This window comes from Carassius gibelio, chromosome A14, assembly GCF_023724105.1.
Source record: "Carassius gibelio isolate Cgi1373 ecotype wild population from Czech Republic chromosome A14, carGib1.2-hapl.c, whole genome shotgun sequence".
In the NCBI taxonomy this organism is placed as follows: domain Eukaryota; kingdom Metazoa; phylum Chordata; class Actinopteri; order Cypriniformes; family Cyprinidae; genus Carassius; species Carassius gibelio.
Genome location: NC_068384.1, coordinates 10,693,475 through 10,713,411, shown reverse-complemented (window position 1 = coordinate 10,713,411; position 19,937 = coordinate 10,693,475). Strand labels below are relative to the sequence as shown.

The window sequence follows — 19,937 nt, the reverse complement described above, 5'->3', positions numbered from 1 at the left end:
TTTTTGGCCCTCTAAAAGGTCCTTTCTCTGAGCAGCCAGTCTTATCCCTTTTGACATGATAGGATAAAGGCCTATGTGCTGCTTATAAAAAAAATAAAAATAATCACATACCAATCTTTAGTTTAATTTAACTTGCAGAATGAATTATTAATTTCCTGGAGTTTTTGGGGAAAACAACAAATGCAAATGTTAATCGAAAAGGTAGGAAGCAACCAAAAGTGCATAATACATCAGACACAATCGCTTTCATTCTTATGTGAGAATTAATTAAGATCCAATTGAAGTGGATGCGATTAGAAAGGACAAAAATGGAGGCACAACAGAAGGTTTAGTTTGATCTCAAACACTTACAATAGCATCACACCAAAACTGCCACCTCTCCAATCCTCATGGAGATTATAACAGCACCTCCCACACCTCCATCTTGAACATCTTCACCACAAACATTTCTGTGGGACGTTTATTTTTGTGACTGTCGTCTATCACTGTTCTTTCAAAGTTGTCCAACGGAGTCTGAAAGTGGAACACCATTTTTGTGGTGAGGAAGGCAAAGGAAAAAAGAGAATAAGAACAGTGTTATAAAAGATATATTTTTCGTGCTTAGTACGCCATTCACATCTTGCTACTCTGTGCGTGTTTATGTGTGTTGGGGAGAGAAATGCAGGGTTTTTAAGCAGGCCAGAATGTATCTTTCCTCGTACCATCCTAATAGCTTCCTGTTCAAACTTTTCCTGCATTAGAAGACATTTAAATCTAGTCTTTTTTTTTTTTTAAGCATGTTGATATAGGCACCTTGATTGAATGGGAGCACACAGACTGAAAACAGAGCACAGCTGGTAAATGAAGATATTAATGCTGGCATTGTCATGTAAAATGTTTGTCATCCTCTCTACGCTGAGGGCCATATTGCTGGACAAGTGGAGGCGAAAAAAGTCACCTGGCACAAATACGGTGTTCCTTTGCCACTGTCCAAAGTGATAGGTTGCCAAACTTCTGTGCAATTATATGCACCAATTGTTTTGTCATTTAATAAAACTTTTTTAATCATCAGCAGAATCAGGTTACAAACATTTATAATCAAAGCAAATGGTTAGACATGAACCCATCCTTACAAACGGCCAGTAAAAAATTATAACCAGTACCATATATGCACCTTACCTTAGTTGACTTTGGAAAATGCGGCAATGGTTCTTGTCCTCCATGCAGAATCCTCTTTTACTCCAGGATGGTCAAACAGATATGTCTCTTGCATTTTAAACTCTTAAGAAGAGTGTTTCTTTATTGAAACAGCCCTGATGTCCTGTAGCCTGTGAGAGCTGGTCCTTGGCAGTGTTAATTAGCAAGCTGAGGAAGGGAGACAAATCACACCCTGCAGCCCAATGCTGCCTGACTGCTTTCTGACAGATGGCTGGATTACCAGGTTGAGGATAGCCACTTTAATCTGCCTTGGCTAATCCTTCAACCCCCTTGAATCTTCCGTATAATCCCCTGTAAGAAGTGAAGGGATGGGTGACCAGAAAGCAGAACTCCCGAATATGAAGACCATTGAGATCATTCAGGAAGCCAGTAGAGTTCAGTAATCCCAGAAAGAGTTTGCTAGTATAATTCAGTGGGAACTACAGCAGACAGAATCGTCTAGAAGTCTTTCTAGTTAGTCAAACGCCATAATGGGAGTAGTTTACAAATTTGCAGATTTACGGAGTAGAAGAAATATGCTGACAAAACTATTTCACACATGATTTTATTTAAACAAAAAATACTGCCGTTTACTAAATGTTTGTTGACAAAGACACTAAAAGTACAAATGCACAATCTTGCATTGAGAAGATACTTGTGTGACGAGCCATTGGTTGACAATTTTTTGAGCCTCACAACACAAATGGGGTATTCAAATTCAGCTAATACATGCAGTAAAGCCGGTGATGTGTTCAGCAGTCGCCTCTGGTTAGAGTCTTTGTATAGCAGTATCTTGGTAATTGTAAACATCACTTCTCGATCAGTGAGTCCAGCTGCTCTTGAAGGGAGGCCAGCTGTTGGAACAGAATAGCAGTGATGGATGGCTAGCAGTAGGGGTATAATTGAAGGCTAAGTGCAATATGTTCAACAACACCTCCAACGTTGTAACTTTTTTCCATTAAGCCATTTGTCAGTGTAGGCGTAAACAAACACTGACAGCATATACTGACATTGGCCAAGGGATATGGTGAATTAGTGAAGCATGTATGTGTGTTTAGTTCTTATACTCACCAATATTATATATCGAAAATAACTCTCAACAAGAGCAATGGGAATATGGGGAATTAAGTAATGGATTTGGCATCTTACATGCATTAAAGGGATTGATTCCAATTCCAAACAAGATTCCAATTAAAAAGCCCCCAAACCTATTTGATTTGATTCCAATTCATCTGGGAATATTTTAAGTTATAATGTAAATTTCTTATAATGTAAATGTATAATGTAAAGTTTCTCTCTCAGCTACCGCTGTAAACTACACCGGGAGCTAGGGGTGTAACGGTTCACAAAATTCACGGTTCGGTACGGTTTGGTACGTTTTAGATACAGCAAAAAGAAAAAATTGGCAGATACATTTCCTAGATTTTTTATTTATTTATTAAAACTAACAAAGTATGTTTTTTGTTTTTTTACATTGAACAATGATGGAGCTATTCTTTACCCATCTTCTATGGTGTTTTCTTAGCAACATACTGTATAAAACAAAAACAGCTCCTTATAAAAAAAAAAAAAATGAAAATGTTATATTGTTGTAGTAGTTATGAACAAATACAAAGATTTAACTTTTTATATGGAACTCTATAACTCTTTATATTGAGTGTGTTTTTACTCAATTGGTTCTCTATAGGGCTTATGTTTTTTGGAACAAAGCAGGAATTACGGTCTGGCTGAAATGGGCTCGTGAAGGTATATTGTAATGGGGCTCAATTACATTAAGCATGTTCTTAAAACCTGCGTTTTCCACTATAGGCGCTCGCTCACTCAGTACGCGCTGAAAACTTGTTGCAAAATGGCTAAAGGGTCTTTCACGCAGGACGCAGTATGAGCGGCGCTGGACCCTGGGCTCAGCGTTGCCCTTCAGATACAAAGCGATTTGCGCTACACTATGCCAAGAGCAACGTAGGTGGAGTTTTCAAAACTGCCCGTGCATACCTTTTAACAGTTCTATCTAATAACGTGCAGGCCTGTTCATTGTATCGTACTGCTCAGGAAATTCAGACACAGTACAGTACTAGTCCATTTTGATTTCCGTGCTTGTTTGGATGCCCCGATCGATTGGTAAAGTACACCCAAACACCAGACCTATTGGTTATTGGAGGATCTTCTATTTCTGGTTTGTTAAACGCATTGGCCATTTTGCACGAGCCTTCAGCGCGTACTGAGTGAGCGAGCGCCTGACTGAGTAGCCGAACATAAACATAAGTTGGTGTTTTTTTCTTCTTCAGGGGTGTCAGGGGCGTTGCCTGTTACGTCGTTTGGGTTATTGGGCTACCTTGTTGAACGCATATCATTATATTTCAAATTTTTTTATTTTTTTCCAAATATAATTAATTAGTCCAACGAACCGTTCGGTACATAACGCGTACCGAGTACCGAACCGAAAGCCTCGTACCGAACGGTTCAATACGAATACGCGTATCGTTACACCCCTACCGGGAGCAGATGGGTATTAACAGCTGGGTATATGTGATATGCTTATCTTTTTTTAATGATTAATCAAAAGGACAGATTCAAAAGAGTCATTTGTTTGTGAATTTAATTTGCTAATTGTGCTGCATGTTTCTGATTCACTAAAAAGAACCTGTTCAAGAACCATTTAGGAATCTTTGACTAAACTGGTTGCACTGTATGTTTTTGATTTACTAAAAGGACCAGTTAATAAGAGTTATTTGTTTGTGGATCAAAATGCAATAGTCCCAATGGTATGGAGTAAAGTCTTAATAATTAATATTTCAAACAATGATTAACTGGAAACATTTTTTTACCCACTTGGAAATATATGCAGACTTTTGTTTTCATATGCAAACTCACCTGTTCCATCTCTTGCTCTTCTTGATGAATCATACCATTCAAAAGACCCTGGAAACGATCCTGTAAAAAGGAGAGAGAGAAAAGGGGAGAGAGAGAGAGAGAGATAGACTTTATCCAGTTGACAGTATGCTGTTTTGATGCTGGCCGTTTGTGAATGTCTTAACCGCTTGTACACATTTGTATTTGATTTGTGGCCCTGTGAAAGGATCTCAGACACGCATGACCTTTCCCTGTCTCCGGTGACTGTAATAACCGTGGACAAGTTTAGCCAGCATAGTGCACACAGGCCAGCCGAAGTGACAGTGTTAAACCACACGTCCAACCCCGTTCCACAGCCTTTACCTCCTCCCAATGGAGCGGCTGCCAGAGCAATGCATTTTATGCTTTTTTTTGTCAGTTATGTAAAAGCAGCTAAAGGCAGAAATGTAATATTTATGCCTTTAAAAAGACAGCAAAAACGTGCCTTCTCAGGTTTATTCAAGGCCATTTTAAAGGGCTGTACTGCACAAAGCAGTGTCACCCAGGCTATGTGTTTGCATGATGTACCGTGCCAAAGTGGCATGCTACATATTTAGTGCAGGTAAATGAAACTCACCCTCAAGGCTTGATTTTCCACCTCCATTATCAATTTTTCCTGTTGCTTCTTGCGGGCACGCGTTTCCTGAAGCTTGGCCTTCAAGTTGTTGATCTGTACCTGGTACTCCATTACTGCAGATCAAAAAGAGATTGTGAGCCCTAGTTAACATGCCTACAGTTTATTCATAGGCCCTGATGTAACACTGAGCTCTCTTTTACCTTTGAGAGCTAGTTAATATGCAAATACTCATGTAATATAAGGTCCCAATTATCTGCAAATCTTTCAAATACTAACCGTGCAAGAATGCATAAATACTGAACACCACTTCATACCTTTTGCACTCTCAGAGACTGAGAATTCAAAGTCCTATTTCCATTGTGGGCATACATACCAACATATTGAGAAAACGGCATATAGACCCTTTTAGTGCTGGCGTCACAATTACGTCACAGCATTAGCTGGAGGCGAAACAAAGGAATAACTGGAGGCGGCCAATACAAACCAGCAGAGTCAGCAGCATAAGGAGCTTAAAATGTCATTTTGTTGTGTTGTTGAGTGTCAGAATGGATGGAGTACTGGGCTCCAATTAAAAATCTTATAGCATACCTGCCACAACAGCTGTGGTTAAAAGCAATAACACAAGGAGACTGGACTGAAACGATCATTATAAATTCTTGCGTTTGCAGCACATACTTAATATCAGTTAAGGTTAAATAAACTGTTGTCTTTTATGGATTATGGTTTGGTTATGAGTCTAAAGATTTCTTATGCATGCCCACCTAATCAGAAATTGGGAAACAAGTTAACGAACAACTAAAGACCAAACATAAAGGAAACTGTTTGTGTCGCCTCGCTTTCAACAACAGTGAAGGCCTATGTTATATGTCAGGTGTGTGTTAAAGTAGTTGCATTTGCTTATAATTGCCACTGTTAGTACATAGTTATAGACATCTAAAGACTAAAAACCTGTTTGCTAACGTTAGTGAAACAGTCAGGGGAATCTTTCTGCCTCCACCTAAAAAAAAAAAAACCTGTCAGTGTTTACTTACTGAAAAAGGGTCTATAAGCACTTAATGACATTCTGTCCATCGTCAGGAATCTAATATTGGGGAATCTGGACATTGACCTACATGGTAAAATATATACTATTTATAATAGATGTTATCATGAGAATACAGCTTTTTTTTCCAAATCCAATTAAGCTGCCTACCTAGACAGCATTTTTAGGCATCACTGACACATTTTTAACACGTCTATGAAGCAGTATTAATATTGCTTTTTTTTTCTTAAATTACTTATGCCATCTTATTATAGGTGACTGGAATATAATTTTTTTTAAACACTCTGAAAACTCTTGAAAAGACATCCAACTAAAAAAGGTAATTCTACAACCAAATGAAACACAAGGTGCCACAGCTTTAAGCAGCATGGTTCATTTGTGATGTTGAATGCACCCTCCCAGTTGACAGATAAAGGGCTGCAGGATGATGCCAAGGTCAGGCATGTCTGTCACTCACTGGCATGGGTAAAACACCACCAGACAACCGGTACACCCATCTGACCTAAATACCGCAGCAGGCTCATCATTCAAATGCTAATCTAGGTCGGCTGTTGTTTGTCTGCTGGTCTTCCCGCCTGTGATTCTGAATTACAGGTTTAAATTAGACTTGAGCTGCTGTCCTGACGATGCACTGTAATTGACCAGACAACCAGTGTACCACCATCCTACCGATCTGACTGGTGCGGTTATTCTCGTCTCTGCCTCCATCTGTCTCATTCAGTTTCTCATGGAGCTGCCTGACCATGTCGTCTTCAGTGTCCATGATGTTAAGGTCTTCGTCCTCATGTCGTTCACCCTCCTCGTCCTCATCCTCGCTGCTGCTGCTGATGTCATTGAAGATCTCGCGGAGCTCGTCGTGTTGGACTACATTAGAAGAAAAAACCAGAAGAACTTTAGACAGAGAAAGATTTAGCTATTAAAAGCAGTCAGACTTGGGAGATCATCCACCTGAAGAGCCGTGACCCTTGTGTCCCGAGGTTCCAGGCGAAGACTCCAAGTTGGACAGAGAAAAGCTGTTGTCAGGTTCTTTGGTCTCATCCTCAGCAATCACCTCCCATCCTGACCACAGGGTCAAGGTTCATACATCAATAATCCCTTTATCTTTTCATCCTCTGAGATTTGGCACCAGCCCATTTTGTTATATCACTGTGCTGCTGAGCTCCACAAATTTATACGTGACTCATGCCACTTTTTCCTGTAATGCTTAGCTTAACTGACTTTCTTACCAAGCTGCTCCATTTAATTTGTGAGCAAGACTGCCGCCTAGTGTCAAGACTGAGTGTGGCAGAAATGCTCAATCCTACATTAGTAATGACATTTGCATGTAGACTTGTTTTGTCACCGGTTTGAGACAACATGACAGGGGAAAACAAAACCAGGAAATAAAGGATACGAACACTGACGGCTTCGGCATCTGTGCTTAAGAGCCTCTTCATCTCCTTTTCCACATCAGGAGACTCAATGTACTGCAGGATAAATCAGGTTAGAATTCAGCCCCAAGGAACACATTCTCAAAAAATGCATGCACGCATTCAGAGGCACACATAGTACTAACAGTAGAGGCTGGCTGCATGCCAGAGAACACATTAGTGATTAAAAAAAGGAAGCAGAGTCAATAGCTAGCTGTAACGCAGCTGAGATTTATTCAAGAGAAGAACCTGCCTCTAACTCGCCTGCTGTCACTTCAATCAAAGAGAGAGCAGATTGCTTTCCTGCATACCTTGGTGGTAAATGCAGCTGTAAGGCTTTATTTTTATGTAAATTGTAGCTTTTAGCATTTACTAATTTTCCTACAAGAGTAAACATTTTTTCCCCAAACAGGGATGTAGTGGTGGGCGATATGGCAAAAATATCATATCACAATTTTCTTTCTGGAAAATCACACTTTTGATGTTGGTTTTACTATTCTGCAAGATGTCTGAGTAGTACCGCGAAAATTATTTCTCTATTTTAAAAACAATGCAACAAAATATAAAAAAAGAAAAAAAGAATGACATACAAAGTGCAAAGTAGGCAAGGATTAAAAAAAAAAATCTTGAAAAAATAAGACCAAAGATACAAATTGAAAAAAAATTGAAAAATAAAAACAAAGATACATTTTACAAGTACACATAATATACGAATAAAACAAAACGTGCTTTATTTTCCAGGTACAGTATGTGTATTTAGCAGTAGCATTCAAGAAATTGAATGAACAAATATAAAAAAAAAACACTATATACAGTTTGCTGTATAAATCATCCATTAATTCTTATTAAAGCAACTGTATTAAAGTTCTTCAGTCAAGAGCAGTGAGTTACTTTACTGTGTTTTGTTGTTTTATTAACATTAAAGCAGTAGTACAACCAAATATTAAAATTCTGTCATCATTTACTCACTCTCAAGTTGTTTAAATCCTGAATGAGCTTCTTTCTTCTGTTGAACATAAAAGTTATTTTGTGGTTAACCAAATAGTTGCTGGTCCCCAGTCACATCCATAGTATTTTGTTTTTCCTACTATCAAAGTCAATGGGGACTAGAAACAGTTCTGTTACCCACATTCTTCAAAAAAATCTTATTTTGTGTTCAGCACAATAAAGAAATTAACAAAATAAGAGTGAGTAAATAATAACAGAATGTTAGTTACCATTAATGATAAAAGGCAGCATGTTTAGTTCTGTCACTTTAGACCCGCGCATATCTAATATAGTCACACATCCATTTTTCTCTAAACTGTTTACTTAAGACATAACCAACTGTGTTTATATGCAAACCTGTGTTTTTGACAGTATTAGATTAATCAGACTCGAAAGAACTTAGTTCAGTAATCAGGCGCTGTTTGACAGGCTTTTTAGTGTTCAAGTCAGAAAATTAAATGTTTAACTGGCAAGGCTTTAAAGAACATGCAAATAACAATAATGTACTTTTGTGATTGTGAATAAGTGTAGTGTCCCGTGAGTGTAACTCTACCGCTGAGTTAACATTTGATGTGAAGGTATGTCACATTGTATATTGAGATGAAGGCGCCAGAACGGCAACTGACAGAACATGTGCTTATTATGATTATGATATTTCTTCAAAAGCAGATCGTAGAGACATTTTAATAGTCCACGTTCAAAAATCATATCGCACACCCCTATAGGGATGATAAAGAACTGTAGAATCATCAGAGAAATCCAAGGAAGAAAAAACAACAACAACAAAATGCATGAGGACAACCAAATGAGGTTACCTTCTTCTTCGCTGTCTTCCTGAACCGCCTCTTCCTTGTGTTCTTCAGAGGAAGGGTAACTGGAAGGAGACAGATGTAATTGGATATAAAATGAGTTTCTTTCTAGCACTGATAAGCTGTCTCAACACTGACTCCAAACCAATTACGGGGAAAGTCCAGTACAGGAGTGGGAGGTACTTACTGCCATGGTTCCAAACAAATTTCTTGTCTTTGTCCTTGTCTTTCTTTTTGCTTTTGGGGTCTGTAGTGCCTGTGGGCTCCTCTAGAGGGGGGTACAAGTCTCCATCCAGTGTGCATACCAGCATCTTAAACGGGAAGGCAGAAGAACTAATAGTGTTATGGCCTTGTAGATGTGCTGAAGCTCATTAAATGACTTGTCTCTGTTACCCAAGACTGCAATGGTTGAATTTAATTTAAGACTGTCTAAGAAATCATTTTTAAATTAAAAGCCACAGCTGCATCAACACATTTGTGAAAGTACAGTGTAATGCCGGAATCAAAAGCTTCTATTGAAATATTACCTGACAGATATCAGCAGTCTTATAGAAGGTCTTTTTGTCAACCGTTTTTAATGACTCCAGGATGCAGGGTAAATCCACTAATTTACACGCTAAAGGGACACGATCCACACGTACAATCCCATGGCGACCATCGGCTAGGAATATGGTAACAAATTCCATTGGTAAGACATTGATAACATTCAGAGGCTTTTTTAAATGAAATATGCTGAAGTAAATGGAAAGAGGTAATTTAGTATATTATAGTATATCTGAATTTCTCACTTGTACAGTACTTACCATGCAACTCTATAGTAAGTCTGTCTTTCATGTTCATGCTGCTAGACTGGGCAATCCGTCTGACTGTGGAGGCATATTCCTTAAAAAAAAAAAAACAATCCAGAAATAATTTTAATATGCTGATTCGGTGCTCAAGAACATATCTTATTATTATCAATATTGAAAACAGTTGAGCAACATTTGACTTGACTGGAATAAACAGTGTATATCGCTGACACAGTATTTGTGTGTAATTATTTGTGGCTTGTGTAATAATATTATGTTACTAATCTTATAGCTCGAGTTACTCTCAAATGCATAATTTTGAGTACTATCAAACAATAATCTAAAGTGATTCATTATTTAAATGCAATGATGGAATTGATCAGGGAGTGTGTACAATACCGGTTTGCACTAATATAGGGGAGTAAAATGAACAACAACAACAAAAAACTGACCTGAGGAAGCCGCAGAACAAACTGACTCTCCAGCTCATGAGGAGCATCTACTTTGCTTTTGGAGCCAACCTTTCCCACTGAAGCAGAGAAAGGTATTGAAATACTACATATTAGTTCATATTTATTACACAAAGCACGAACGCGCGCACACACACACACAAAAATATGTGGTTGTGTAAATATGCAATGACTGACATGCATCACTTATTTAAAACACAGTATTACGTTTTTGTTTTTTGTAGAAACAGTGTGAATTCATAACAGATTAATTTTAGGAGCCTTTACCTTTCGTTTTTGAGGTCATCTTTGGTTCCTAATTCTGCACACACAAAAAGAGAAAGACACTATGTTTGCATATAAAAACAAAAGACGTGGATGATATAAGGTTGCTACGCGCTTTAAAAAAGGGGGTTAACACACGTTAGGAATACATTTTAGAGTGATAGAATACTAAAGAGTACGCTACAACAAAAGCGTTTTAATAAAAATACTAACCGAAATGCGAGAAGCTAACAGGCTAACGTTACACACAGTGGGTATCTGATATATAGTAGCGTCAGATGGGATAAAAATTAAATGTCCGTTTCGTTAAAATAACCAGAGGAAAAAAAAACTAAAAAGTTATCATGAATTATACTACTTAATTATACAGATTTCGAGAGAAACAAAAACGGAACAAATAAGCGTTGCTGTGTCTCGGTGACCTGTCTTGCGGAAGCTCAGCGTATGTTAGCGCTTCACTGCCACCTGCTGTCCGTTGTGTAAAGCAAATACACATCGAGACCTGCCTTTACTAGAACACCAAAGCTCAAGTCTATTAACAAAGTTTCAGAGAATGTAGCGATCGGGCATTTCTCTGCTCACACTTATATGACCATTAGAAGAATAATAAAATGCAAAAACACCGAAAATTTTCATCATAACATATTTCTCATGAATGAATCGCCAAAAAACGACCTTATATATAACGTCCCATATGGTCTAGCGGTTAGGATTCCTGGTTTTCACCCAGGCGGCCCGGGTTCGACTCCCGGTATGGGAAGCATTCTTTTAAACTTCAAATGTGTGAAAGACGTGAAAATTTCTGCAAGATAATTAGAAGAAAACAAGACAAAAACAAAATAACAACAATAAAGCATCGAACTGCTAGAATAAGGCTTTCAATAAAATAATGTCTGATGCAACAGAAACCCAATTAACTGATGTTATTTTATTTTTTATATTATATTAAAATACAAATAAATAAGTCAATAATTTGATTAAATATCCACATAACCAAGCTTTTATCACGTGGCACTGGTGTGATACGTATATCCGTATCATTTATAGTGGGTCAAGATATCTCACCATTTGTACTATAGCAATGATAGTCTAAATGTGCCAATTTTACTCTACAGGCTTATGGGAAATCTAATTAAGTGTATTACACTGTGTTAATAATAACAATGTCACTCTACACACACATATACGATGAGCGTTATGAGAAGACAGGGTAAAGTTACGAATAAGGTCAGTAAACAGTGTTTCAAATACAAATGAGAAATTAAATTTAGACTTTTGCTGACATTGAGGGGAAATTCGCGAAATAACACTTCTTACTAAATGTGTGACTCAATTGTGTAAAAAAACAAAGATATTCAAGGTTATAAGGAAAGATGATGTGGTTGCTATATGTGCTTTTTTTCTTTAGAAAGAAAGAAATAATTCACGACTTTGATTTGCACTTTATTGTTTTGTCTTTTTTATTTCAACACGTCTTTAAAGGTTTAGTTCCTAAAATATGTTTTGTGTAGTTTATGGGAAAACTGTACTTTTTTGTGTGTGGAAATGTTGAAAATCAAAAGAGAAAATACTACCGTTAAAAGTCTGAAAACACTTAATCAAATTCTTTATAAATAAGTAAACCCCATGTCAACTAAACACTACTAACATAGAATTCCCCAAACAGTCTATTCCGATAATGGGCGGCGCTGACGGTGCAATTAAGGGGTCATCTGAATTTGTTTTACATCACAAACTAACGTTCATTTTACGTTCATATTCACGTTTCACGTTCACGACATTAATCATAACGTATAATTAAGGGGATGTTTCAATTTATTTAATGTAACAAATTCACGCTCACTCACCAGCGGGACAAGGACACTATGCAGCAAACATGATATGATCGTCTAATAACAAAAGGCGCAAAAGATGTTTTTACTGCCATTATTACGCTAACTAAAATTATTTGTATATCCGATGTGCAATGAGGCTGTGGGTTAAATTGTGTATGCACAACGCGCTGTGTTAAAAAAAAGTGTTAACTGGTAGAACAACTGAAGACGTCTCTCAAGTGCTATAGACACATGAAAATGAGCCAAAACTGTAAACACTGCTCACATAAACAAGTCTTATGATTCGCTGAGTAGGTGCCGACGTCACCCATCTTCATCTACAACCCTGAAAGACGCGTCACTGACTACATGGGAGCGTTTAGTTTGACGCTTCGCTCGCTTTGCAGTGTGGAAGCTGAACCCTGGACTAATCGCTTTCGAGGGAAATGTGAACGCAAGGAATTCCCCACGCAGTCAAAACAGTATAACCTTATGCTAGGCAAGAGAAAGCGGCGAGGCTCGATTAGATCTTTAAAAACAAGGAGCTTTTAGAAGATTCTGTCTTTGCAAAAAGAGGATAAAGTTACTTCAGTTAAACAGGACTGGATCGGCAGGGAGGATTCAGATGATGACATATTGCTCAGGAATTGTTTCATTTAAATGACATAAAAGGGTGTGCATCACTTACAGCACGCTAACATTTAAACCTTTAAACCTGTAAAATGATGGCACGTTAAGATGAAGGTGAGTGTTTAAGTTTGTAATATCTCTTTAACTTGTTCTTGTCATTGAAAAGGCTATTTCTTAAGATGTTATAGTTATTTCTAATCGCATATTGGTGAATTTCAGATTTCTAGGATGGGTTTTTAGAAGTTTTTCTTTGTATGTCACTGGTTATATGTACAGTGTTGGCCTATTGAATGTTTAGGCACTGTTTATTTTATTCAGGTATAAGGTGAGCCACTTTAATTTGCTGACATTCCACAAAGCCAACATTTGTTGTCATTATTCTGATCTCATATGACTATTCTGATTTGAATAGCCCCCAGGATAGCTTTGACCCTCAGCTCTGTTGTGTCCCTCTCTCATAACTGTGTACTGAGTTGTTCCAGCACATAGCATGACTGCAGGCATGTGACTATAATGACTGATTCAGTGTGAGAATCTCTTGTTTCAGGCAGACATTGTGGGTCAAGACAGTAAGGGCTTCATCTGAGTGTGAAAACAGTTATCCAGTCCTCAGTGCCGGGGCTTGTGGTGCATCAGTGTTTTCATCCACACCAGCACTTATTTGTGGATGTTTATCTTTAAAACTGTTTTTTTTTTTCACTGCTTGTGACCAAGGATCAGAAATGAGCCAATACTTGGGAAAACAAAACAAAACAAGTAATACAGTTAAAGTGACTTGAGTCTCAGTTCCAAGCAAATGTCCTATTTCTGACTTTGCTTCTTATAATATGTAGCAATTAGTGTCTAATTTCATATTGTACCAGAGTATCAAATCCATCTGCTGCTGCACGTAAACTCATTTCATGTTGTCTTAATTTGTTTTCTTTTTTTGTGGCCTGATGTCTCACCCATTGTCTAACTGTCTAAATGTTTGCCAGATGTTTACATTTTAGGGGATACAAAACTCCCCTGTGAGACATGGATATTGAAGTATCTGTTTGGCTGCAGTGTTCTCAGCATTCTGGACATTGGGAGGTGTTGGTGTCAGGGAGTATACTTGTGTTCTCCTGCTTTGGGAGTTTGTGATATTAGTTAGCTCGTTTCATCCAAAACTGTTATCAGCTGGTTCTGATACCCCCTCCTATAACAACAGCCCCCCTCGCACACTCCAGATGCCTTTAGATAGCTGGAAATTCCAGTCTTCTGAGCCTAATTATCCTCAATGAGAGGCTCTAAATATTCCCCCTTCCTCTTTCAGAAATACAGTCCTTGGTACTCCTCCTTTTCTTGTTATGACTTTGTGTCTCAGAACTCATGCCCAGTTACCTATTGTGCCTTTGAACTGGATTACCAGAAGCTCTCAGATGCTCTCTTAGCAGATGAGGCACGTGGCTTAAGATATCCCGGAATGACAACGAAAGGCATGTGGGAAGTCTCTATCTAGGGAACATCCCCAGTGTTTGCTCTAGAATATGTGGGAGTGATGGTGACTCCCATGTGAATACGAAGCCAAGTCAAGGAAACCCTAGGGCAGATTGGCCAAGTTCATTCCACTCGGCTCCTGACTTTGTGCCTTGGCCTGATGGTGTGTAGAAAATCGCGTGCGATATGACTTAATGGGCTGGCTATTGATTTGTCTCCACATTTGAAGACATCAGTCTTTATAAACTCGGTATCCAGGAACTGCATCGCCTGGCCATCATCAGCTGAGAGCTTGCTGCAATATGAGCCGCCTCCTTGCAGACAGACTACAAGCATCAGCAAAGATATCTGGAGTGTTCTAGGACAGCGTGCATAATATGACGCCTCGTTTTTCAGTGTTTAAGCCTTCAGCATTCATTGTCATATGGCTCACAGCATGGATTGAGTAATTGTCTGTTGGGTAATTCCTCAGAACGTCAGCATAAATCTTTTTAAATATGGCTTTCAGTCGTAGAATGCTGACAAGAACAAACCAGATGATATGCCTGTGTCATATAATGGATGGGCAAACGTTAAGTCATTAGGCTTCCACAAGGTGGTGGTGTTCATATGTTAAGCTGAACAATAAGGATGGCCTTGGACCATTTCATACAGCTCTCTTTGGGCCTTTAGGGCCAGTGTGACCCTGCCACTGAAACTGATTCATTGATCCTGGACATTCATTTTTAATCCTTCCTTTTGAAGGTTTGGATTTCTGGGATGTATTTTCTATAGTTGTTGCAAATTCTGCTGGTTTGTCATCAAGATAATGATATTAATCTTGCTAACATACACAGTTCGTAAGCAACAACAGTTAAGATATGTTGTAAATGGGGGAAAAAAAAATATTGAGGTCATTGGTAAAAAAAAATGAAATGAATCGTCTAGTTTACACATTTTTGGAATATGCTGCTTGTTGGATTTTTTTCTTTGTGATAAGTGGACATGTTAACTTTTAATGAAATACATAAACCCCTTATAAAACCCATTTAATAAAACAAAATATAAATATCTCTAGCAAGTATATAAAAAATAAGAATCAATCATGCCGAATAAATAAAAAATCATTATTGTTAAACCTAGATATGATGCATTCTATAATGTAGTGTAGACACAAAACAGGCTTTTCATATTAGTCATTAGTTTCACTGTTTGTAATATTACAAACTAAAGCAGTGCTATGATTACTCTGAAGTTGTTCACTCTGTTATTTCATAAGTTATGTCATAATTGCATTTTATTGTAAAAAAAAATAATAATAAAAAAAATTACTGCTTCATATATGGGAAGGCGCAACATATTAGTTTATAGAATATTAATTCAGTTCTGAAATTTAGAAGTAAGTGACCTTTTGCACTGTTCCTCATATAAATTATTGTTAAGAAATAGTTCTCTTAGTAAAGTAAGAGAGAGAGACGGGCGATTCTCACACATCCCACCTATTGTGTTTCCAGACTAGTAATTTTTACGCATTTCCTCACTGCACAACCTTGTAATTCAGAAAGTAATATTGTCCTCTGTTTGCTTTCACATTAGATTAATATTTAGGTTAGTGTAATGTTATGCTGCTGTAACCCCGCTGTTCAGATGTTAGCCAAATATTTTTGAATCTTATTAAGTAAGGCATTATAGAGATACAAGGCCGGCTGCCTTTGTTTTGACTGCAGAAAGACAAATATGGAAGGTTTGGGTATTTTTAAGCAGGCACATCTTGCTGATAGCTGAAGTTCATAAGAGGTGGAAGGCTTGCTCTTTAACTTCTAATATAGTTAGAGACCGTTTTATGTGGTGGCTTAAAATTCGATTTTACATTAAGGTTTTCAGGTCCCGAAACTTAGTGTTTCAGTAGACCTCAAATGGCATTTTAACATTTGTTTTTTATTAAAAGTCATTCCATATAAAAGTATATGGAATGATGAATAAATGTGTTTAAAATTTAGATGGTCCATTAAAGAGGCAGATGTGACTTCATTCATCCAGCTGATTTAGACTTGAATGTAAAAACTGTACCACGGCACATTAAATGAGAGTATGTTAGTACTGTACATAATCGCCAGTAAAATGTTCATTTAGCGGATGTCTCGCTAGACAGGGATCAAATAAAGCAAATACTGTGCCTGTTTACTTATTCATTTTGTTTATATTTGTAAAGGCAATTGCAGAACAGTTGGTCTCTCCTCCCTCAGGCTTGGATTTAAATAATTTAAATAGACTGAGACATTAGGTATTCATCTAGCATAATGCTTTCCAGTGTCTGTTCTTCAGAGAGAAAACATACCGTTCGACCATTTGAGCTCTAAAACAGACCTCACAACCATCAATAGCAGCTCCGCTTCTGTTGTATTTCACAGTGAAAGGCACTGGCAGTTTCACGGTCTGAGATAAAGGACAGGTTAGATTGATAAAGAATTGGGATTTATTTTAAAGAGTGCCAAGCATCTCAGTTATGTTTTTCTCCACTACTCTGGTCATTACTCTCCACAGATGCGTGATTTGAACTGTCTGGAATGTTGGCCTTGCTCTTTGTCTAATGTTTAATTGGTTGAGGTTTTGTGAGGATTGTATACTGTCTGGTAAGGGATGGTAACGTTCTTGTGGAGACCAAATAATATTCCCCTCATATCATGAAGAGATAGTGAAGATAGAAGATAATTGATGGCTTGGCGCCATTGTTACTGTTGTGGTGTAAACTCATATTTTGTTTTCGTGCATACCTGATTATATTGAAACCTGTATAACTTAACTTTTTTTCGGTTGAACCCAAAAATAAATATTTGGAATAAACTTGCTCTCCGCTGTAGCCTTTAAATGTTTTTGGTTTTGGACTCACGACATTCTTCAAAATTTCTTGTTCCACAGATGAAAGAAAGTTACAGTCAAGGCCAGAATTATTGACACCTAATTGGTAAATATGAAAAAAGGAACCTGTTCTTTCACAAAAAATCCTGAAAAAGGGGGACATTTCTAATCTAAATTAAATAAAAGATTTCTCAAATGGTAGCAATTATTTACACAATTAGAAATTATTATAAGTTACATATTTCTAAAGTATATTCCCATTCATATTTAGCACACCAGAGTGACTACAAACATGAATTTGTCCAGCCATGATTTCCTGTTTCACAGGAATATAAATATGACTGAACACAAAGGCCAAATTCCCTTCTTTGTTCATATTTACCAAGGGTGTCAATAATTCTGGCCACGACTGTAGGTTTCTGAACAACTTGAATAAATGTGAGTAAATGATGACAGAATTTTAAGTCCAAATTTAAATCAACCAGTTCAGAATTATCAGCCGTTCTGTTTTTATGACAGTCAAGATTGTCTTGCTTAATTCCACCTATTATGGTGTATTATTACCTAATCAGTAGTTAGAAATGTACAAAATTACAGCAAAATCAAATCTTAACTGTGGAGCTGAGGGTTCATATATTAAATTTGTAATGGAAGTCAGTAGGAGTGTCTTTATTTACCTGTTAGAGACGTGGACACTGTATCACATAATGTGGGTCATGGAAGGAATGACTCAGCACCTTAGCGCAGTAACTGATTTTCCTTTGAAACTCCCCCATCCCAGTTCACATGCACTCATTTCTTACTGAGGTCAGGAATGTTGTATCTGTTCATAATCCCACATCTCTTGTCATTCTTAGCTGATGGGATTTCTCAAGGTTGACCAGATGTAATCTTTTGGTCCACATTCGTATTTACAAAAGCTGTTATGTTGGAATCCTGCCGATTGTGGCGCGGCATTCAATTAACCTTTACTTTGTCAGTGTGTTGAAGCATGTAATGAACTGAATTCTGGTCACCAAGGACTTCAGAAGGTCATGTTTGTGGTGAAAATTGTTGGCAAAGCTAATTTAAAACCAGCAAAACCTTGTTTTTCATGCACATACAGGCATGTTTATGTCCATTTAAAGCCAGATGAACACCAGATTTGTGCATCTTTCTCATATATTGACTCCATGGTCCTTCTGTCTGGATTTAATTAGAATGCTTCACTGCCTTTTTCTCTTGCCCCTTGGTCCTTTGAGGACAGCCCTTAACTGGGATTCTGTGGAGGGAGGGCTTTTCTTTGTTCACAAAGCCTCTTGAAGCAGTCAGCACCTGACCTCAGTTTCTCACAAACAACACGACCAGCCCTGAGAAGTGCTTTGTCTTTGTCGATTATCTCAAGGCTATATGCCTATTTTTGGATCTGTTCTAATATGCCACTGTTTTCCATCTCACAGTGATGTAAGTAATATTATAAATGGCACCATGGAGTTCCGTTGCATTACTGATAATAAGACATTTACATTAGACATTAATACGTTTCTTAATGATCTCACTAAAAAATGTAAAGGTTTCATATCAGGACAGAACATATCAGTTGGTTAGAGCAAAATTGACTTTAACCTAGGAATGAGTGCACATTAGTATTCATGAGAGCCTTCAAGCCACAGTTATATTTTTATGTCAGCAATTCATTTGAAGTAAATTTATAGGAGGCGGCAAAAAAAAGATCTACTCCGGATATGGGCAAAACCAAAGTGTGCCATCTACATTTTAAAACCGACACAGCAGAAAAATGAGGCCTTGTGGCTCGACGTTGTTTTTTTTAAGCTTCGACTCAGTCATGCAGCGCTATTGGGCTGGTTTTATTTTTAGGCTGTATAGGAAAGGTGTGTCTTTGAACTTTGTGAGCAAAGACATGTGATCGGGGTCTGGTTGCTGTGAGGGCAACTGAATTCTCTCAACTCTCTCTGAAGAGGAAAAATTGTTTTTCTTCATTCATTTCTTTTGCTTATTATTTATGTCGTTTGAATTACATTCCTCACACTGCATAATGACCTGTTGATCTATTATTTCATACATACAAGCAAAACAGACAATTGAAATGTGTTTTAATAAACAATTTTACTGTTATTATGATTATAATTTTACTATGCAATGCATTATGTATTTGTTCTTTTCCTTTTCTAGGGAAACACTGATATTCTATGCAAATCCCGTTTCTTTGTGCATTTATTTCAGTGATGTGGAGCCTGTTGGACTTGTTTTAATGTGCCCCGCTTGATGTCACAGACGGTTTCTATATCATTGCTTCATGTCATACGTGTTGTTGGTATAGAGGGGCAGGTGCGTGCCATGTGTTTGCACACTTTCCATGATGTTCTCAGCACTAAATTGAACATAATACCCAGCACTCCATCTAATGGTGTATATTTTTCCATTTATATCTCCATTTTCTTAACTTTTCTTGTAATCCTCTTAAGTCTGTAAAGGATGGTGTGTATGCAATACATAAATATATAAACTATGGCTTCATATTTTTATGCAAGTTGAGAAAACACCCACTAGACTAAAGGTTGCCCAAGAGGCCTGACTGCTTTTTTTTACTCCCCAGCAGTTCACTGGTACAGTTAAGGTTTTCTCAGAAAGAGGCAGGTACTGTAGTTGCTGGCAAGCCCTAACGTAACTGAAGTTGTAGTTGGCAAAGTATCAATTAAGTGACTGTTTTTGTCTGTTTAGAGTGCATTCACCGTCTCATTTATTTGTCTGAATGGTGCGTAGACAAAACTGCATTTCAGCGC

At 37.6% G+C, this 19,937-nt stretch overlaps 2 protein-coding genes and 1 non-coding gene across 3 annotated transcripts in view; 2 read left to right on the top strand and 1 right to left on the bottom strand.

The window, feature by feature from the left end:
* Positions 1-1,727: 1,727 nt before the first annotated feature.
* LOC128027472 (transcription initiation factor TFIID subunit 7) lies at positions 1,728-10,887 on the bottom strand. Its single transcript, XM_052615131.1, has 13 exons — positions 10,625-10,887; positions 10,415-10,448; positions 10,130-10,206; positions 9,693-9,771; positions 9,417-9,550; positions 9,077-9,200; positions 8,896-8,954; positions 7,078-7,150; positions 6,633-6,743; positions 6,354-6,548; positions 4,643-4,755; positions 4,048-4,107; positions 1,728-2,030 (listed from the first exon to the last, which is right to left on the bottom strand). The coding sequence occupies exons 2-13, from the start codon at positions 10,431-10,433 to the stop codon at positions 1,986-1,988; spliced, it is 1,089 nt and encodes a 362-aa protein (XP_052471091.1). The 5' UTR covers positions 10,434-10,448; positions 10,625-10,887; the 3' UTR covers positions 1,728-1,985.
* A 212-nt stretch (positions 10,888-11,099) lies between these two features.
* Positions 11,100-11,171, top strand: trnae-uuc (transfer RNA glutamic acid (anticodon UUC)). The gene has a single exon. It is a non-coding gene; the product is annotated as a tRNA-Glu (tRNA).
* A 1,439-nt stretch (positions 11,172-12,610) lies between these two features.
* LOC128027471 (ETS-related transcription factor Elf-1) overlaps positions 12,611-19,937 on the top strand; it is a 36,577-nt gene continuing 29,250 nt past the window's right edge. Inside the window, exon 1 of the mRNA XM_052615125.1 lies at positions 12,611-12,969. The gene's annotated coding sequence lies outside the window, so the exon portion shown is untranslated. The remainder of the gene's footprint in view (positions 12,970-19,937) is intronic.

What these genes read in the sequence shown, in the direction of transcription:
- LOC128027472 (XM_052615131.1), bottom strand. An exon ending in ACTTACTATAGAGTTGCATG is followed by an intron (nt 9,551 to 9,692) that starts GTAAGTACTGTA and finishes CCATATTCCTAG; the next exon opens with CCGATGGTCGCCATGGGATT. An exon ending in AGACTGCTGATATCTGTCAG is followed by an intron (nt 9,201 to 9,416) that starts GTAATATTTCAA and finishes TTCCCGTTTAAG; the next exon opens with ATGCTGGTATGCACACTGGA.